A 20,443-nucleotide genomic window follows, 5' to 3' on the forward strand; every position below is an offset into this window, starting at 1 on the left:
ATTGTTATTCCCTTTCCCGGTTTCTGGGCCAACACCCCCTAACCCCCTCCTCCCCTTCTATATGGGTGTCCCCTTCCCCATCCTCCCCCCATTACTGCCCTTCCCCCCAACAATCCCATTCACTGGGGGTTCAGTCTTGGCAGGACCAAGGGCTTCCCCTTCCACTGGTGCTCTTACTAGGCTATTCATTGCCTATGAGATTTTAAAAGTTGTATCTCACAAGGTAGATGAAAATGAAACATGTCTTATAGTCAGTTGGCCACCCTCACTCAGGAGGCTGAGGCAGGAGGATCATGAATGTGTCTGTGTTACAGGGTGAAATCCAGGGTGGAATGAGCTACCTCTTTGAGACTCTCCCTGAAAAGCAAAGCATAAGAGAACCACCCTGGCCTCTTCTGAAAACAGGACAGGTGGAAGTTACTCAGTTCTCTGAGCATATCCAAGTGATACACTAGCCCAAGAACCTCGACACCTGATAGTTAAGCATTTAAATAGATAAATAACTTTGTGCAAATATTTGTGAGATGTGGAAGTAGGTCTAAAGTAATTAACTACTTAAGTGTTTTTCTTTTTTTAGTGTTATTCCTGGGAAAAAAGCAACAGAGACCCTATTCTGAGACTTAACTCCATATTGTCCAGCTCCACCATTGTCTTTTCCTAAGTAGATAATAATGTTAATGAAGCTGCTTCTTCCTGACATCTAATATGATTTCCAAAGAAAGTTACTGAAAATGAGCCCAACTATATTGGTCAGTCTTCAGTTGGATGGTTGGTTGGTTCCATTGTTTAGTTTTTTATTGCAGAATTTAATTAGATCTCAAATAAAATTGCTGCCAGACAGCAAATCATAAAGTTTTAACTCCCTCAAATAAGACCAGAGTCCTCAGAACCTTATGTTTACCCATAAATTTCTGAAACTAATAACTTCATGGTTTCTGAAGCCTCTGTCAGACGTCACACTCCAGTCATTCTGTGAAGCATCAAGGTAGGTGTAGATCTTGAAAGGCGGCTTTTTTTTTATCTTATAAAAATAACTCAGCCTTTTAAACTTCATGTAAAGAGGGCAGGCTGAAGTGAGGTGACAAAGCATGCCCAGAAGGGAACACTGAATGAAAACTTTGAAGCAAACTATTTTCACTGACGAGTAGGCCACATCTAATTAGTTATGGAGGTTAAAGGCAGGGAGTAAAGGTCAAGGGGCCTGAAGGGACTGTAGAAACAAAGTGTCAAGGAGAAGCCAGGCCCCACGTGGAGAAGAAAGTGTCACTGCTTGAAGCTTTAATAATTTGGTGTCCCGATGTCAAGCATCCTGATTTCCAATGGCAGGGGAGGTGACATTGGGAAACATTAACCAACTCTGTACTTTGCTTGAGGTGATGCATAACCTTTCCATCTTCAATCTGCTGGGCCTCTTGTCCTGCATGTCCGTACACTGCGTCCAATGCATTGAGAGCAGATATGCCATCGTTTCCATCCACATAGATCTGAGGCAAAGTCAGAGGTTCACAATCTACGTTTTTGCTCATCAGCAGGGTTAACTCTTTCCTTGAAGCACAGCACCGGCTGCATAAACGTGATGACCCAGAGTGTCCAGACATATAAATTCAGAGTTTAACTACTTGGAGCTCAGGATAATAGTACTTTGGGTAAGAGTTGCGATGTACACTTGCTTTCATTATAAAGCGCCTAGAGAAATTTAAGTGTTGTAGAAACATCACCACACCCATAAGTAGGCAGCTTCATGTCTTCAATAGAAGGAATGCTAACTGATGCTGAACAAGGCAGAGGTGTCATGGGACATAGTAGGATTGTGAGGTAAACAATTTTCTTATAAGCAATGATTCCATAGGATGTACTGTGTAAATCAGTTCTGAAGCATGAATATATTCAACACGTGTTTTTAAAAGCCACCTACGACATGTACATATATACCATGCAGTGTTTTGTAGAATTCTACCTACTAAAATACCTGAGTATAATTTCAATTTAAAAAAGGTAGCAACATTAAAAATAGTTACTAAACAGGGCAAAATCAACAGGCACACATACAGCTGCATGTAACTAATGTACTTTAAAATAAAATAATATAATGAATAAATAAAAGGTGCTTTTGAAAAAGAACAAGGGTTGGGTATATGGGACATTTGGAGGGAAGAAACAGAAAGGAAAATGATGTAATAATATTGTAATTTAAAAGTAGAACACCATAAATAAACTGCCAGGTGAATTTCAGCAAAATATTGTTTGTAGAAATATAGACAAATATTTGCTTAGTATGGCCTTTGTGTGCCATGATGAGAGGAAAGGAGGAACTATAGTATTTTAAATCAAGAGTCAGTAGCCAGGCATTACATTTCTGTAGCAGGCAAATGATGCTGCTTATGAGACTTTGAAAAGATAATTGATATAGAACCCAATCTATCAATCACTTAGGCCACACATAGAGAAGCTCCTTTTGGTAGTTTCTATGTAGGAAGTGAAGGACAGAAGAGAATCAAGTTATCTTCAATTTCTGAATGTGAGGCAATCCTATTAAATTTTGTTATTTTCATTGCTCACGAACTGTCATGTGAATTCCAAGAGGACTGTGTGTGTGTGTGTGTGTGTGTGTGTGTGTGTGCGTGTGTGTTCCATATATATATGGAATACCTTACTTATTAAAAAGTCCCTAAGTAGAGTTTTAATGTGTTTGAGAAATTTTGAGTGTTGTCATATCTTTAAAAATATATGAGAAAACATGTAGTCTTATGATACTAATAATAGTATGTCTAGTGTCTTAAGTTTTAAGATGACCATTGCATCACATAAACTGAGTACTCATATTTTTAACATATTCCCTCTTTTCATACTTTACAATACTTTTTATCTCTACTTGTTTTACATTTCTAAACATACTATCAACACACACACATAGAGAGAGAGAGAGAGAGAGAGCAAGAGAGAGAGAGCGAGAGAGAGAGAGCGAGAGAGAGAGAAACACACACACAAACACAAACTTTTGGGAATGTAGTTGAAATTCGTTGAAGCTAGGTTGCAGGTATTCGAAGTCTTTGGTATTGTATAAACATGAAATTTTATAACAGTTAAACATGCATGCATTGTTTGTAATGAGATCACTGTAGATTTCATCAAACTTTGACTTATAACACATAATCTATACAGGTAACACTTTTCTTTATAGTTCTTGAAGTTATCAGTTATAGAAAACTTCTGTTCAATTGAGAAAAAGCTTTAGAACCTTCTGGGATATGGCCGCTCTGGCCTGACGTAAAACCATTGGCCCCTCAAATTGCATTATAGGACTTTTGCAGTTGAACAGCGAGGGATAATTGTATTTGAGAAGACTAGGAATGAATTTTTTTAATGGAATAGAAACAGACATTGAAGAGTCAATTCTGAATGCCATGATTCCAAGCCCTGGAGTATATGGAAGAAAATAACTTAAAAACTGTATTTGTGTGATACAGCATCTGCACATTTTCCTCTGGGGGTGGTGATAAAGAAGTGGATGCTAAGATGCGGGGTCATGTTCTGTGGAATACTCAGAATTCCTGGCAGAAACGAATTCAATTCCACTTTCATGGTGGACCGTTCATCGCCATTGTAGTCATGGACTATCTTTGTGGTGCGAATCCAAACTGTTTCTGCTTCTTCTTGCCCTCCAATGTAGCAGTGTTCTGAGATGAGATGTGAGAGAGCCAAACATCCATTGATGGGCTCCCTATTGATGGGCTACCGATTGATGGGCTGTGAGGAGATGTTGGACATTTCAGTGACACAGTTGGAGGGACTTGGGACTTGGCACCCGTCCTGTTAGCGGCCCCTTCTTCCTTCAGGCCGTTTGCTTCCTGGTTGCCACGAGACGAATAGTGTTAACTGGAATGGATTCAAATGACCGCGGACTGGGTTATGTTTATGAGATCTTAAACCACGAGCTAAAATAAACCTTTTGTTTCTTTTTAACTTAATTCTGGTATTTGGTCCACGGAAATGAAAAGCTGACTAATACAGGTACACATTGACATGAAGGAAGAAAATCAGACAATTGAAACCAATATCAAGGTCTTGCAATAATTCAGATAAAGAATATGGGACTCTATTCCTTATTTATTCAGGCCTCATGAGGGACCCTATTCTGACTGTGAAAGTAATGTTATAAACAGAAATGAGGAATTGATGTTAAAAGTCAGTTTAATGTTAAGGGAGGGAGGTAAGTCCATCTGAAGTTGGTGCTGAGCATAGTGTTGAGCAAAAGTGTACAACTGATTTCACGGAGCTTGGAGTTCTATGCAAGGGGGAAAGCAATCAGTTTAGTGAGCAAGTTAATGTGAGATAATAACAAAAAATAATGATGACGATGGTGGCAGTAATAAGAAGTAATGTAGAAATGTGTTCTTAGAAGGAAACATTTCTGTGGATTTTGTGATCTTGATTCTCTTTTTGCCTGACGGGTGGTGGGGTGGGGAGTTGAGCTATAATCTTTAAGACAGAAAAAAATGCTTTTTAGGTAAAGCACAAGTTATGAGTGTGGGTGAGTGTGGATGAGTGTGAGTGAGTGTAAATGAGTGTGAGTGTAGGTGAATGTGGGTGAGTGTGGGTGAGTGTGGGTGAATGCGAGTGTAGGTGAGTGTAGATGAGTGTGAGTGTAGGTGAGTGTGGGTGTTTGTGTAGGTGAGTGTGGGTGAGTGTGGATGAATTTTGTGAGTGTACATGAGTGTGAGTGTAGAGAATGTGGGTGAGTGTAGGTGAATGTGGGTGAGGGTGGGTGAGTGTAAATGAATGTGAGTGTAGGTGAGTGTGGGTAAGTGCAGGTAAATGTGGGTGAGTGCAGATGAGTGCAGGTGAGTATGGATGAGTACAGAGAGGTGTAGGCGAGTGAAGGTGAGTGTGAATGAGTGGGTGAGTGTAGGTAAATGTGGATGAGTGTGAGTGTATATGAATGTTGGTGAGTATGGATGAGTGTTGGTGAGTGTGGGTGAGTATGGATGCGTGTGAGTGTGGTCGAGTGTTAGTGAGTGTGGGAGAGTGTAGATGACTGTGCATGGGTGTGGCTGAGTACAGATAATTAGGAATGAGTGTAGATGAGTGTGAGTGAGTTCAGATGAGTGTAGGGAGTGTAGGCGAGTGTGGGTGAGTATGGATGAGTGTGGGTAGTGTGAGAGAGTGCAGGTGATTATGGATGAGTGTACATGGGTCTGGGTGATGAAGGTGACAATGGATGAGTGTGAATGAGTATGGGTGAGTGTGCATCAGTGCAGGTGGATATGGACAGATGTGGTGTGATAAATAAATAGTGCCAGACTGTCTGCCTCCATGTGTTGGCAAGAGGACAGGAAGCTGAGACAAGAGACATAGAGGACAGAAGCAATAAGAGCAAGTGTGTCCTCATTGGCCTGGATAAAGAGTCTGATTTCATTCTCAGTCAATAGAAAGGCATCAGAGGGTTTTAAGGAGCAAAGGAGTGGAGGGGAAGGTTGTGTATGTGACAGGATCTGAAAATTGAAGCCACGGGTTTGATGAGATGCCCAAGGGAGAGACCAAAGGAGAAGCTTTGAGAAGTATCTGGCTGTATTTAAGCAGCAAAGGAGAAAGTGGAAGGTCAAAGACATAGGATAGGAAGCAATACAGTGCTAATGCAGAGTCCCCAAGGAGGAGGAAGCTTATAAATGGGAAGAGTGATGTAATTCATCGAGTGTCAAATGAGCACAATAGATGAAGGCAACACAATCAGGTGTACCGTAAGACTTCACATTCACACCTTCAGTGTGATGTGAAAGAATTCACTTAGTCCAAAACTAGACATAGCTCCCGATTGTTAGCATTAACATTTTCAGAAAAGAAAGCTGATTTCTTTTATATTGAAAATAGATTTATACTTACAAACATGTTAATTATGGCTTTGAAGGCTGAGACAGTGACTCAGTCAGTAAAGTGATTACAGCTCAAACATGAAGACTTTAGTCCAGATCTCCTGAACACACACACACACACACACACACACACACACAGAGGCATGTGCCTATAGCCCAAAGCAGTAGACACAAATAGCGTATTCTTGAAGTTTATTTAGACTGCCCTGCTAAATCTCTGAGCTTCAGGGTCACTATAAGATCCTCTCTCAAAAAATAAAAGTGGAAAATCATCAGTGAAATATACCCGACATCATCTGCCCTTCATACTCACATGTGAGCGAGTGCATATCCACATGAACATACACACATCAATAAGTACACACTTCATAAGTACACTCAGTACATACACAGACTGAGAGTAAGAGACCTTTTGATGTTTATTTCTGCTGTAGTTTTACAATGATTTCTTCTTACTCCCGTGATCTCAGTAAATGAAGTAAAATTCCTATATATTGCTGTGTTGCCCCGTGAAGTATCCTTAGGGATAGCAATGAAAATTGAAAGGAAAAGAAAGACTTAAATTCTATGATAGACATTCTAGGCATGGGATGTTTGACAGTGAGTAAGCACCACCGTTGGGCATGAACTTGCTTTCTGGGAGGGACTGGATGGAGCAATAGGGACAGCAGCTATGGGCTTAATGTGGGAGCTAGGTTAGGAGGAAGGGATCTTTCACCTGCTATTAGACAGGCTGCTGAATAGTGTCAGCAGGAGGCTTAGGAGATTTTGATGACATGAGTTATCTATCTATATTTTCATTTGTTTAGTAGAGCTTCTTGGGGACCTCATGTCTGCTCCTGAGGCTTGAGACAGACTCAGACTATCTAGAATAACTGACTTTTTTTTTCACTACAGGTTACCTATGAGTTCAGTCACATCACAGTCACCTTCAGAGGAACACGCACTTAACATGTGAGCCAGGCACAGTTAACACAAACACTGACCACTTCAGACAGTTTTCCAGGGAGGTCACCAGAATATGTGATATGAATACATTAAAATACTGAATATTCACCTCTTTGTGAGACTCACATATCATTCTCATTAGTTATTGAGTAATGGAATTAGCTCTAAGCTAATGTCTTATTTTTCTGTCAATAATTAAGATTTGTAAAGTTCTTTTAAATTTATTTTAAGCATTTTATTTGTCTATTCATCTTTTTAGTTTATGTTTATGGGTATTTTTGCCTTCATATATATATCTGTGCTTCATGAATTTGCTTGGAAAATTCAGAGACCAGAGAAGGCATTGAACCTCAGAGAACTGGAGTGAGAGCTGGTTCTGAGCTACCAGGTAGTTGATTGACCTCCTCTGGAAGAACAGCCAGTGACCTGAACTGCTGAGCTATCTCTCCGGACCCCAAAATTATAATATTTGTGACTTTATTTATTTACTTCTGCTTAATGTTCGTAATAAAACCATAGAAGTATTAACTAATAGAAGGGAGTAAAAAAGTCAGACATTTCCCATAACTCAACAGAGATGAATATATATATATAATATATAATATATATTATATTAATTATATTATATTTATTATATTATATAGGTACCGAAGGCATGAGTTCTCTTTCTGTACCTAAGATGTCATTTAAGGCTAAAGCAGATAAAGTATAAGAACTTCAGCCACAATGGTGAGGACCACACTGACATATGGAAAGTGGTCATTAAATACGGAATCTTGAAAAAATATGAAAAGGGCAATAAACCTTGCTCATTTAAATCAGAGGTCAAAAAACTGAGGAATTGGGGGCAAAATTAAGAGAAAAATAGAATGAATCTAGGAATAAGTAAATGAAAGTGAAATACAAATTCGATAGTCTGCAAACAGCACATTTAATGGAGATGTGGAGTAATTTTTAATGGAGTCAGTGCTGTTGGTTTTGGAGTTGTATTTAATGAAGGGTCCTAAGGAGCACAAAAGTTATCTAATTTATATCTAAATTTGGACAAAAGTTCAAAAATCATGCCATATATATGAATGACAAACCTTTAAATAAAATATCAGCATTCTCTATCAACATTGCACTTCTCCCCAGAAGCAATGACCTCTGATGTCTCCATGTGCTTGCTGTGAAGTTTTTCCTTGTACATCCTCTGCCCTGGCATGACAGTCATGCTATACACATGCACATAATACATGTACACACACATCTCTCTCTGTTGGTACAAAAAGTATATAAAAGTCAACAAAACTTGCTTTCTTTACTCACCTCCTCATATACAAATCCCAATCCCTATTTTCCTTGATGAACAGTATGCCTATGACTGGACACTTCAGAAAACTACTGAACTGCACTTCAGTTGGAGGCTCGATATGCTCAATCTCATGTCAATAAATTCAAATGGCTTTTGTCGTAATAGATTGTGTGGGTTTTAAATAAGCCATGGCTCACTAAATATAGTCACACACAGGTATGCAAATTTTGTGTCACTTTGTATATACAGTGTGGATTCTAAAGAGTGAGGCAGCCTTTGTTAGAAGTATACATACTATATATACAGAGAGAAATTATAATAATATAAATAATATGTTATATTATAAATCCTCTTGACTCTGATGGCCATTGGTCCTCTCAATATTCTTTCAAAAATTTTAGCTGAACTGTTCAGCAAATGAAACTGGCCATTTTCTTTCCCTTATATTTGGTAATTTAAAAGAAGAAGTAAATTTTTAAAGATTGTCTCTCAGGTGTACAGTAGAACTTACACAGAAGAGGAAGAACAAGGGTTGGGGATTTAGCTCAGTGGTAGAGCGCTTGCCTAGGAAGCGCAAGGCCCTGGGTTTGGTCCCCAGCTCCGAAAAAAAGAACCAAAAAAAAAAAAAGAGGAAGAACATAAGAGAATAAGAGGGCTTCAAAGTATGAAAGGCAGAGAACAGGAGAACCTTCCCAGGGCATAAGGAAGTGCTTCTATTTCAGAAATAACTAAATGTCAAAATAGCATGTTAACTTTATACTTCTCCTAGGAGTAGAAAGATGTACTTAGAAAATATTTCTTTGAAAGTAATTCTTTTGAAGTTAGAAATATTCAGTATATCCAACTATAGAATACATTGAAGGCATTATTGATCCAACTATTTAGATTTAAAGGGTGAATCCACTGATATGTTTATTGATATGTAGAACATAGACTTGGTCTTCCAAAGAATATTTTAATAAAAATATTAAAATAGCCTAGAGTCTTACTCAAAACAGTTAATTCCAGCTACTTTTTTGGTAATCTATCATACATTATATCTCTGATGGATGAGTAGCCAAATGCAGATAAAATTAGCTTTTCAGTCATTCATTTTAAATTGCTCTCAAGTTCTTTGGAAGCAAAATCCATTTTAGAAGAATATGCTTTGAGTCTCAGACAAAGAGATAATGGTCCTATATTTCACTCTATGAGCAATAACAGTTTAAGTCGTGTGATTCAGAAATGTAGAAATGTATGTATTAAGTTGATGAAAATTAAAGCTTGATATAGCAATAAAACCAGCAACCTAAAGCTTCCAAGATTGATGTTCATAGCATAGTATTTTCCTGTCAAGAATTAGGTGGAATGAAAGTCTATAAAGATAATACATGGTACAAAGCTTTCCTCACTTGTATATAAATGAAAAAGCTAATGCCTGCATGTGATAATGGAGACAGAGATGCTAAGATTTACTGAACCCCAGATAAAGACAGCACTGCTGGAGTAAAGCAAGTATTGAGAAATGGTAGAAAGTAGAAATGTAAGCCCAATGTGAGAAGAAAATAAAATGAGTAATAATGTATCCATACACACACACACAAAGGCATGTCTAGCTTTAGGTTGATACCAACTTCACCATACAGAGAGGAGATTACCATAAGAATCTCACTTTGTTAATATGAATAAACTACATAAAACGAAACCATTTCATTATTCATATAATTTTGGCCCAAGTGGTGCACTTCATTTCAAGTTGAAGAATACGTTCTTACAAAATGTCATAATTTAAAAGAGTTGAAACACATTGCCCAAGAGAAGTTCCCAGTCTGTAGCTGTGTTTATAAACTAGGTTCCTAGCGTCCCCCTGATAGGGTCTCAATGAAGTTGCAAGACAGTTTCATTGCTGGTCTCTCCGTGGGGTGAAAACTCAGGGCTGGTCTTTAATAGCTTCAAGTTTTGAGATAAGACCTTAATCGTATCTGAATGCTGGTTTGCTTGAACACTAAGATCAACAAGCTTCTAAGATGTGATCTCAGTATGCAGTCTGTGTAGTCTCTGTTGGTAAAGAGCTAGTCTATCAGAATTGGCCTCTGTAGTCCGGATGTTCTTACTGAAGGCAGCCCAGTGGGTGGTAACAACTGTAACTCATAAGGGAAGGTTGTGCCCAGATTGCCACACGACTTCTGCTGTAAGGAATTGACTAGAGCCCAGGTTTCTCTGCCTAAAATCCTGTCTTTTAGAAACTAACTAATATACCTTAAAAATAAGTGAAATCCCCAATGAGTTTCAACATAAATGTCCCCTAGAATGTTGTCACACTGTGTGACAGAATCCCCGGTTTACTTCATCTATACCTAGGTTGGATGCCTAACTAATGTCGCCTGTTCTGTCTCAATGGGCCAGGGCCTCATTTAATATTTTTATTTTATTTTCAGAAACTCTCGTACATTTTAAACTAGGATCTTGGAATTCTCATTCTGTATTGGGCCATACACACTGTACAGCTAGCCCTGTGTGTGTTGTCAGCACCCATATTATACAACTTGTAACCACCTTTTACTCCAGTTTCAGGGAGTGTGTTACCCTCTGCCTACCATAGGTGTGTACACAAACATGGTACACACAGTGCATAAACATGGTACACACACATATACACATATCTTTTTTTCCCTCCATCTTTATTAAATTGGGTATTTCTTATTTACATTTCAATTGTTATTCCCTTTCCCAGTTTCCAGGCCAACATCCCCCTAGCCCCTCCCCCTTCCCGTCTCTATGGGTGTTCCCCTCCCCATCCTCCCCCCATTACCCACCTCCCAACAATCACTTTCACTGGGGGTTCAGTCTTGGCAAGACCAAGGGCTTCCCCTTCCACTGGTGCTCTTACTAGGATATTCATTGTTACCTATGAGGTTGGAGCCCAGGGTGAGAGTCAGTGTATAGTCTTTGGGTAGTGGCTTAGTCCCTGGAAGCTCTGGTTGGTTGGCATTGTTGTTCATACGGGGTCTCGAGCCCCTTCAAGATCTTTCAATCCTTTCTCTGAATCCTTCAATGGGGGTCCCGTTCTCAGTTCAGTGGTTTGCTGCTGGCATTGCCTATGTATTTGCCATATTCCTGCTGTGTCTCTCAGGAGAGATCTACATCCGGTTCCTGTCAGCCTGCACTTTTTTGCTTCATCCATTTTATCTAGTTTGGTGGCTGTATATGTTTGGGCCGCATGTGAGGCAGGCTCTGAGTGGGTGTTCCTTCAGCCTCTGTTCTAAACTTTGCCTCCCTATTCCCTCCCAAGGGTATTCCTGTTCCCCTTTTAAAGAAGGAGTGAAGCATTCGCATTTTGGTCATCCTTCTTGAGTTTCGTGTGTTCTGTGCATTTAGGGTAATTCGAACAGTTGGGCTAATATCCACTTACAAATATCTTTTAAACCTTTTGAATTATGATAATGAATATGAAGGCAATATAATCATGAGCTTCTGTTAAGTATTTTTAATCTTTTGAAGATTATTGATAGTTACCTAAAACAGGTTGGCAAAGTAAGAGGCAATCACGTGAGAGCCAAATACATGGGACAAAGCAGCTATGTGTTTGTGTAGAGTGAGAGGCATTATAAGCCACCTATGTTCTCCTTACTAAATACACATAAACATAGCCATGCTAGATAGTTATATACTTTTCACATTAATTTGTACCATTTTGGTTAAGGGGGGTTGATTTGTTTATTTAAAAACACACTAGAAAAAGTGAAATTTATTATTTATTTTTATAAGATAGATTTCTTTACTTACACTTCAAATGTTATTCCCTTTCCCAGTTTCCTGTCCATAAGCCCCCATTCCCTTCCCCGCCCCCATAAGGGCATTCCCCCCCATCCATCCCCCTTACTGGCCCCCCATATTCCCCTGCACTGGGGGTCCAACCTTGGCAGGACCAAGGGCTTCCCCTTCCATTGGTGCCCCGACAAGGCTATTCTCTGCTACATATGCAGTTGGAGCCCTTGGTCTGTCCATGTATAGTCTTTCGGTAGTGGTTTCATCCCTGAAAGCTCTGGTTGTAAGGGCTGCTATGAACATAGTGGAGCAGGTGTCTTTGTTATTTGTTGGAGCATCTTTTGGGTATATGCCCAAGAGAGGTATAGCTGGGTCTTCAGGTAGTGCAATGTCCAATTTTCTGAGGAACCTCCAGACTGATTTACAGAGTGGTTGTACCAGTATTATTATTTTTAAAAATAAACAACATGATAACAGGAAAATGAATACTGCCTCTTAGAATTTTTATCTGGCAAAAATCAGAAAGCATTTTCTTACCTTACTATGATTGGGGTGATGTTTATCTGTACTCATGAGGTTTGGTATGGTGCAGATTGTATCTCATGAGAGTGAAGACATGGAAATTTCAGAATCTATGAGCCTACTAAGAGTCACCATGTTTCTTTTGTTTTATTTATTCCACTACACATATCCACTAACCCAGGGTCTTGAATTATCTTGCCCCATTGTCCTTCCTACAGCTGAATTGAGTACTAGAAACAAGACATAATGTATAACCTGATTTCACCGAGGCTGTAAATTGGAATTTACAATATGGATACCATAAGAAATATTAAGATAATGGACTATTGTCTGTTAAGGCACCTCAGTAGAGGAACACAAAGAGATGAGCTCTATGGAAATGAGAATTATATATAATAGAAATACAAGTTCCATCACACGAAGAAAATGTTTTCTCTCATGATAGAAATGATTCTTTATTATACTTCCTTTTTAAGAGTTAACAAGCAAATTTGACAAATCCATGATATAAAAGTTCAAAGCAAGACACAGGCTAATATCTTTCACGTGTAATGATTATATTATGATAGAACTCAAAATCAAGGAAATGCCCAATTAGTTTGCTCATAGGTGTTTTAGATATTTATTAAATCATGAATTTTCCTGCTGGCATTTCACTGAGCTTCTTTTAGCCTGAAAATGTGCATGTGATTTTTCTCATCTTCCATTATTATTCATCTTCTCAATAGTGATAATAAAATTATGAGAGATGCACGTTTTTGGCTAGGTGACACAACTGGTTTTTACTGTTCATAAATACATTCTATGGGATATGAACCTATAAATATATATGCTGCATTACTGAATAAAATAGATGTGTTTAATTACCAAGTACTTTGCAACCATTTCTTTTAAAGGAACAAGCTTCACTTAAAACAGTAACTGGAACATATTTTATCTTGTGCATGCTTGAGTAAATGTGTAGTTTTGACTACATTTCCTTGTTTATATGTACGCAAACACAATCCAAAAGAAAAGTGAAATATATTAGAGTTACTGTCTTGTTTGCTTTCATGAATAATAGTACAACAAGAGCTATGCTTCGGTAAAATTTGAGTGTGGCATTTTGTATAGCTGTATTGATTATCAGCCTAGTACATCCTCACATGTAAAGGGAGTGCTCTTGAATATGACAGAAAGATTGGGTAAGGCATTCAAGACATCAAATTTGTGCAGACGGATCTGTCAATAGTACAGCTCCTCTTCCCTCTGCTTTCCTAAGGGTGTTTATTTGAGCAGTCTTGAGTGGTCTTGCATATTGACTAGTGAAGCTGAAACTGATGTAAACAAGGTTATTCTTTAGTAAGCTGACAGTTTGTGTCCTGGCTTATCAATGGTGGAAAAACTAGAAATAAAGCCTTAGCATAAAGAAGTATATCAAGGAGATGGGGTAGGAAAGAAAGCTTAGTTAGAGCAGACATTATCTCCACGATGTCAGGAATTGAACTATGGTGGTGCGGCTTCAAAAACTAGTTTTGGCTGTGATTCAAGTAGACCCAATTTTTATTCCAAAGCAGATTGGCAACTACCGGGTGTCATTAGTATTTGAAAGCTATCCCATGACCTAGATGATAAAAGTCATGGGCCAAATTTCTTAGTGGACAGATGTCTACTTCACCAATGGCTACCCCCCAAAAACGAGATAGAAATCGAATGCGTAATGTAATGATTTTCATGTTGATATCTGCACAGCCAGCCTCTAAATGCCAATGCCATGCCATGTCTATTGCTACAGAAAAGTATTTTTGGAGAATTTATAAAGTACATTCTTTTTTACTTTTAACCCATAAGTTTTAACACACAGTATTAGCATTTTTATGGACTAATGATAGTTTGTTCTTCTCTGTCCCTGCTAGAAATATAATTACCAAGTGTAATGTGTAACATAATGAAAGGGCTCAATCATTTTATAAGATATTACTAGGTTTTATTCAATCTATTGAAATCATGTGGAATTCAAGTTAACAAAAACAAAAGGACTTTAAAAGGTATTAATCTCGCCAGTGATTTTAGCTTAGATTTATTCGGTGACATGGAAGTGTCAGATGTGTGAGCACTTTTGACAATTTTCAAAGCTAAGGGCATGCATGGTATTTTCTCACTAAAGCTGAAAACCTTTATATAGCAAGGGTAACTAATTTTCTAACAGTCACATAATACTATATAAAATCCAAAGTAAAAATTCAAGATTAGACCAGATAGCATTTCTACCGTGGCTCCACTAGTGACCAACTTAATGTTCCCACTAATTTTCAGTGCCTAGACAATTTTAGTCTCAGTGAATATTTTCAGCTGATTAAAAGAATCAAATGGATTGTTGGAAACTAATGATCAAGTTGCAACTGGACTTAAAGAACTTTAAGTCACATTTTCAATGTTTTTGCTCAGATCTTTGCAAAAGATTTAAACGAGCCTTATGAGTCTAACAGATGTTGTTTTTGTTTGTTTGAATATTTATTTTTGACTATGGCTGTTGTCCTTGCATACGTATCTGTGCATCAAATGTGTGGTCTGCCCATGCAAGGCAAAGAGGACATCAGACTCTCTGGAACTAGATGCATGGATGACTGGAGTCACCATGCAGGTACTGAGAACTGAACCCAGGTCCTCTGGAATTAAAAAAAAAATTATCTTTAGCCACTGAGACATCTCTCTAGTCCCTTGTTTCAGTTCTTCATAGCAACCCTGCACTCCGGGAATTACATAATGTGCTGTGAAGATCATAGATTCTGTTAGTGACAAGAACTTGGACTTCGTTTCTCAGTTTGCTGTTCACTCTCTGTGTTTTCAGTAGTTCCTCCAGTAGAGTTTTATCATATATAGAAAATAACAATCCAGATTATTTGCTAAGTTCCTTGGGTTAAGTTTTGTCATATATTGAATACCCAGTCAACATTTCCAACTATTGCTTTGCATATAATAACACACATTCAAGAAGTTATTTTTTTCAGTTAAAGTCATTTTTCTAAAAAAAAAAACATAATCTAGAAGACAAATTACCATATTCTGACCAATTTCCACTTTCTGTTCCTTTACCAGATGATGACTTTTTCCATGAACTCCCAGAAACCTTTCCATCAGACCCACCTGAGCCATTACCACACTTTCTCATTGAGCCCGAGGAAGCTTACATTGTGAAGAACAAGCCTGTGAACCTGTATTGTAAAGCCAGCCCTGCCACCCAGATCTACTTCAAGTGCAACAGCGAATGGGTTCATCAGAAGGACCACGTAGTAGACGAGAGGGTAGATGAAACCTCCGGTGAGTTTGGGATTGGGGCTCAGGACTCACTTAACCCCACTGTGCTCTTCTCATGACACTTCTTATAGAAAGGCTCATATAGAGTCATTGTCCTTTGGCAAAAACTTTGAATCAGCTAGGTTAAGAATTAATGATCTCGTTTGATACAATGCAAAGCAAGCCATGAAGGATGAATGCTTTATTGCTGATGAACTATGTGACTATTCAATAAGATGCATAATATGGGATCAATTGAATGAATTAATGTTAAACATCCTGGCAACGGATGTCTTTGAATTTCACTTGTATGGAAGTCGAAGACAAATCTCCTGCATCTGGGCATCATGTGTAAATGGGAACGCATTGTGCTCGGTAACATCACTGCCCAACACTGATCTGCATACGTCCCTGATATTATTTTATACAATAATTTAAACTATTCTTTGATAGTTATCAATGAAACTTCTGTGATGTCTTATCTCCAATTACCAGTGAAAGTTAGTTATGTAATATCTTATATTTCCTTTAATTAGACAGACAGAAAACTTTCTTCTGAGGCTTAAGTGTTTTCATCTCCAGGAGGGAGAATAGCACTTAAAACATTCAAATCTAAATCTAAGACATACAGTAGGAGTTAAGACATTATTAACCAACATTTTTAAGCTAAAATGATAGAAATGGGAAACAATTTTTTTACATCTTATCTTTCACAGACATCTCTACGATACAGAAAGCAGATTCATGGTACTAAAATTGTAAATAATGCCAATTTGTGCCTATCTATTGGCTTAATCGGAAACAAGGACAGAACAGCTCGTGACAGGGACCTACTTCCACATCACCAACAACAACATCGATTGAAGATATGGCCATTAAAGGCATAGACTAGGCTACTGACTGAGAAGAGGCATCTCGGAAGGACATGTGGAACATATAGGGATATAGTATAAGTGGTGTCAGGAAATCAAATAGTAGTTCTGCATATTTGCTGTTAATCTATTAGTCAGTACGTTCACTGACTGCAAGCTGCTGACTACAGAAAAAAATGATTATCCAATCACGGGCAAGCTTACATCAGGGAAATGCCTAAGCTCTTCATCTAATTACTCAGAAAGTAACTCTACCAGATGTTGACAAAAATCTCGAGAGAATTGAATTTTATTGATTTCAGCTCATTTATTTCTAAAGATTTCAACTACAAAGTCTTTTAACAATGAGTGCAAAATATCACAAATGTGAAAATGAGAATCAAAGTATTTAGGTTTGTCTTAATAATTTATGAAAATGTCTATATGGGAAGATTATAAATAAAAATGAAATGTCTGATATTCATCACTCTGCAAACTTTTCAATATATTAGTAGCATGTGCATGCACACAAAACACACACACACACACACACACACACACACACACAAATTCAGGATGAATACATGCGAGTTAAGGGAAAGTTCCAGTACCTGAGTCCAGAGAGAGAATCAAATGTTATATAATTTTTGATGGCTTTTATTTCTAAATAAAACTTCCCAAAAAAGTTAGCAATTATCCTTTGGTGCCATACTTGCCACATATAAGAAGGAATCCACAGACACCACTGCTGAGAGTATTACTCTAACCCATTAATACAATAAGTGTTTTAGAGAGCATACATCATTAAGATGTGTAAAAGTTGTAAAGAAAGACAAAAAGTACCATTACGACATATGGCATAATTTTGTATACACGGAAATTTTATGCAGCTTCGAAGAATAAATTACAAATATTGGGAAAACAGAAAATTAGCTGCTCAAAATAATGTAACTCATTATTTTTTTCTAGGTACAGATAGCCAATTCAAATTCAAATTAATGCGGCATGTCATTTAGAATATTAATGTAAATGAAATTATGTGGTTATGATTTTAAGAAATTTGAAAGATTGATTTTCTTTGTGATACTGGGGATGCTGGACATCGGATCCACCATTAAGATACACACCCAGCTTCAGAAAGAATACTTTTGAAGTCTACTTAGTTATAAAAATAATTGTGTGTGAACAGAACACACACAAATACACACATACACATGCACACACTTATATATTGTTCTTGAATATGAATGATAAATATTTTTGAGATGCATGCCATCTGTAGGGGAGTCTGTAAGATTGCCACACTTCAACATAGAGTGACTTCTAAGAACAGCTTAGTGCAACCTGAAATAGAAGCACAGTCAAAGACTCTTTATAAACATAAGATAAAATAAAAGACATTAAAAGAGATGTGATCTTCTCAGAAGACCAAACACAGATCTGCAGTTAAAATTTGGTTAGATAAAACATTAAAATACTTAAGAACTTCCAGAATGTGATATGATAATGACTGTATAACCAGTTTAAAAAATAGTTGATTAGTACATGTTTCGAGATAGCACGATAGGAAGTTAAAAGGGAAAGAAATAGAAACACAAAGCATGTTATCATATTTCATTATTTAAAGTAAGTTCTAGATATTATAGAGTGTCATCACCCATACCACAGACACCACCACCACCATCACTACCACCACCACCATCATCATCACCATCATCATCCTCCTCATCATCACCACGACCACCACCACCACCACCACGACCACCACCATCATCACCATCACCATCCTCCTCATAATCATTATCATCACCACCATCTTCACTATTATCATTTTGGCCATTTGTTGGTTGGTTATTGAGTTTCAGTAATGGGACAGCCAAGCCTTTTAAATTAAAACACAAAATGAAGAAGCTTTACAGGAAGCCATCATGTAATTGAAATTTAAAATACCACAAACAGAGCCAAGGAGAATATTTTTAAAAACTTTTATCAACATTGATTAACATGAGTCAAAGAGATAACTTAGTTACTATGCAAATATTTTTAAATTGCATTTCAGAAAATGTACCAGCACCCAAAAGAAAATCAACCAGCATTAGAACATGTAATTCTAGGCAATGGAATGCTAATTATAAATAAGCATCTAAGGAGATGTTACCTTCTTCAAAACATGGATTAAGGACCTTTTTTACTGGGCACAAGTTTTAGTGCCAGTATGAAATTAGCACCAATATTGAAATGCATATATCCATTTCTACCAGGCAAAGGAGTCTAGGGACATCCTGCAAAGGAGTCTAGGGACATCCTACAAGTAAAATTCTGGATGCACACAAAGACTTACCATTGCAGGTTGCCCACTGTGCCCTGTTGATATGATCCTTCTTAGAATGGATTACTATGGTGGTGGTGTTTTTAAGTGAAGTTTTTCCCCTTGTGAAGCTGTATAAATTCTGTCGGATAAAACTGAACACAAAATCCAAAATACATAACCCAGCATTCCCACTGCATTTTGCTGTTGTGCAAAGAAGAAAGTGTTTTTGTACAGAAATTGTAACCTTCTGCCTAAACACACAAGATGTTGACAGCTAAGGATCTAAGGTGGTGAGTTAAGACTTTCATTGTTTGATATTTTTCAGTCTTTTGAATATATTACTTTCATCCTAAATAATGAAACCTACTGAACAGCCTACACCACTTTATTGCAGCTCTCTGCCAGTTATCATAAATCCTCAATCAAGACAAACTTTGTAGAAATTTCTTGGTCTCCTATTTTAAAGTTTCTTTGCCATCTTCTGAGACCAAACACTGCAAGAAAGGAATGGGAATAGAATTCTTTGTGGGTTTTCTTTGTTTATGTTTTTATAAAACTAGATTTACCTGCAACTTGGGTTCTCAGCTCTATACTTTAACATTCTGATTTTATTATACTGAGGAGACCTTAGTGGTTTCATTTAAGGCAAGAAATATTGGAATATATTAAGTCTTGAAATACATAGCAAAACAGATACGTTTTTGGTGTCTTTAAAAAACTCACAATTTTTTTCTTAAATGACAGACCAAAGTCATTGCAAGCATATTTATTTTATAGTTATATCTTTCTTAGAACAACACATGCAAACATATGCAGTAACAATCACATTCCTTGCAACTAAGAATAGTTAATTGCATTTAACAACGTCTCTAGCAAAGACAGTTTCACATCAAAAATTAATAAGCACTCTGAAGAGGAGAACTCTTAAAAATTCTTTCACTTATTTCTAACCCAGTGACTTTCATCTACAATTCCAGCCATCAGAAGGCTGAGGCAGGAGGATTGTGACCAGTTCAAGGCAAGCCTAGGATACCTAGTGAGTGCAAGGTCACCCTAGGCAATATATTCAGACCCTGTTTCAAACCAAATTGAATGGAAAAAAAACTAGTGTCCCTCCTAAATGCTGAGAGTATAGTCCCTCATCTTCTGAGGTGAAGGATTGAAATAAAGGATTATTCCACTCATTTAACAAAATTATATAATTGGTCAAAATGAAGTCTATTGATTAACGTCCTCACTACACTTACTGTTTGCCTTTTCATCAGTTAAACTAACTGGCATTTCTTTCTCATGTCTAAAGAAAGGCAAACTATGGTACATGTTTTCAGTATTTGGAAATTCTTCATCTGGGGACACAGTAATGTATTCCTAGAAGACCTTCAAAATTACATCCAAATATTTATTTATTTGTCTTTACATGTATGAGCATTCTACCTACGTGTATGTATGGGCTTCGCCTGTGTGTAGTGCCTGCGTGATCCAGAAGAAAGAATATGATTTTCTAGAACTGGAGTTACAAATGGGTGAGAGCTGCCACGTGGGTGCCAAAAACTATACATGGGTCCTCTGCAAGAGAATCTAGTGCTCTTGACCACAGAGCCATCTCTCTAACCTCCAAATTACA

At 37.6% G+C, this 20,443-nt stretch overlaps 1 protein-coding gene across 2 annotated transcripts in view; it reads left to right on the forward strand.

Moving 5' to 3' along the window:
- The window catches only part of Unc5c (unc-5 netrin receptor C), a 372,474-nt gene that overhangs the window by 199,341 nt on the left and 152,690 nt on the right, over window positions 1-20,443 (forward strand). For both annotated transcript variants that reach the window (NM_001415084.1, NM_199407.2), the window contains 1 exon segment: window positions 15,460-15,681. In NM_001415084.1, coding sequence (NP_001402013.1) covers window positions 15,460-15,681 — 222 coding nt within the window.

This window comes from Rattus norvegicus, chromosome 2 (assembly GCF_021556685.1).
Source record: "Rattus norvegicus strain SHRSP/BbbUtx chromosome 2, alternate assembly SHRSP_T2T, whole genome shotgun sequence".
NCBI classification, from domain to species: Eukaryota; Metazoa; Chordata; class Mammalia; order Rodentia; family Muridae; genus Rattus; species Rattus norvegicus.